Here is a 1,904-nt window from a genome sequence, read left to right as displayed (position 1 = left end):
AACTTATTCAATCAAACTAAAGTTTAAATAGTTGAAAGTGACCTATTTTTTGTTCCGTTACAAACTCCCATTAACAATAAAGAAATGATCAAATAATCAAATAATTAATCACATTGTTAAATGGATATTACTAATGAGAAATTATATTTATGGAATGATTTTTGTTATAAGTAGTATTTATAGAAAAGAGAAAATAAAACATGTCAATTTATTAAAACAACACTATTTAAAAACACGTTTGTTTCACCATTTTGTTCTTTGTCGTAATAAGACGGGAATAGAGACATTACACTTTTGTATTTAATTTTTCCATATGATAACTATTACCAATTATTGAATGAGATACTGAAGTACATGAAGTACTTTTAGTTGCCATAGGCTGTTCATTATTGAATGTTTTACAACAGAATATTTGTAAAAATATTATACGAAAATAAGACATTAATGAAATAAATACAAAAAAATTACATATTGAATCAATAGTAATTAATGTATTACCGATTGTTTCAAGTAGACGACTTAAATGATTATTTCCAAGGAGATTAAATGTTTGACATATTGATATCATAAAATTCATACATTCTAATAAACCAAAAGCTAAAGCAACCATTAAAACAACACGTGTAGCTTTCATTTGACCTTTTTGACGTTTACGTACAGCATCATATTGTGGATTTTCATGTCCCATTGGTATATCATCTAATGATTTCGATTGAGATATTTGTAATAATGATGATTGTTTTCTCCATGGACGTAATCTTATAATAATCATAACTGTGAATAATATAATAAGTATCCAAGTAATTACTGCACGATATGGTAAAACAATAAAACTCATATAAAGTGAAAATGATTTATGTGTGAACATATATTCTTGTGACCACATTCCATATTGATAATTAATTGAATCATAACATAATAATGAAATATAATCTGTATGTTTTAAACCAGCTATTATGATAGATATCATAAATAATAGAATAAAGATTTGAATAAATTTCCTTGGATGTCTTAAAATACGTTGCCATGAACGTGAACCAAGTGGCCAAATAACTACTTCAGCTCTAGCTGCTGTAATTAAACAAACACACCAATTACGACTAAATAAACCTATTTCAGCAATAAACATTAAAATATTTTGTATAACTGGTAATATAATTAAATTCATATCAGGTGGTATATGCTTTGATCCATCTATTGGATATTGATGTATAAAATATGATGATAGTACTTGAATTAATTTAAATATAAATGCGCCTAAATTAAATATTACTTCACATCCACATAAAAATATTAAACTAATCATAAATGAACTTTTTGAATGTTTTGAATGTCGAGATCTTGTTGACATGATACTTATACATCTAGAAGATAAATTAGAACTACCGCTATCTAAACGAATTTTATCATATTTTGATGGATTAGATTTTTTATGTTTAGTTAAATCACCAAATAAAAATACAAATAATGAAATAATATTTAATATAAAACCAATAAAGGTAAAACATATAAATGGTATTTGATGTTTAGTTTGTGGTAAAATCATTGATTTACCATATATATTTGAATCATTTAAATGATTACATAATCCAATATATTTAACATAATAATAAAATGTAAATGAAAATTGTAAGGTTGTTGTATTATTATTATTATTATTATTATTCATTTCAATGGTAAACTGTAATAATTCCAGTAGTTAAACAGTGAAAACAAAGATTTTTGATGATGATCAGGATGATCATAATAATATAAGTATCGTTTCTCTTCTTGGAGATTGCTATTGTCTTATTGGTTGTTTTTGGGTACTAAGGGAAAAAATAAAAAAAATTTTTTTATTGTTTATAAACCAATGATAAACGACTTACGAGTAGTTATTGGTTAATTAAATAAATTTTATTATT

General features: G+C 24.2%; 1 protein-coding gene across 1 annotated transcript; it reads right to left on the bottom strand.

Moving 5' to 3' along the window:
• Window positions 1–286: 286 nt before the first annotated feature.
• On the bottom strand, window positions 287–1,351 carry Smp_153200 (putative rhodopsin-like orphan GPCR; the record flags this gene model as incomplete). Its single annotated transcript, XM_018799933.1, has 1 exon — window positions 287–1,351. One exon carries the CDS (start codon window positions 1,349–1,351, stop codon window positions 287–289), a length of 1,065 nt encoding a protein of 354 aa, XP_018653796.1.
• Window positions 1,352–1,904: the final 553 nt, after the last annotated feature.

The sequence above is a fragment of the Schistosoma mansoni genome, chromosome W (assembly GCF_000237925.1).
Source record: "Schistosoma mansoni strain Puerto Rico chromosome W, complete genome".
In the NCBI taxonomy this organism is placed as follows: domain Eukaryota; kingdom Metazoa; phylum Platyhelminthes; class Trematoda; order Strigeidida; family Schistosomatidae; genus Schistosoma; species Schistosoma mansoni.
This window is presented reverse-complemented; position numbering and strand designations above follow the sequence as displayed.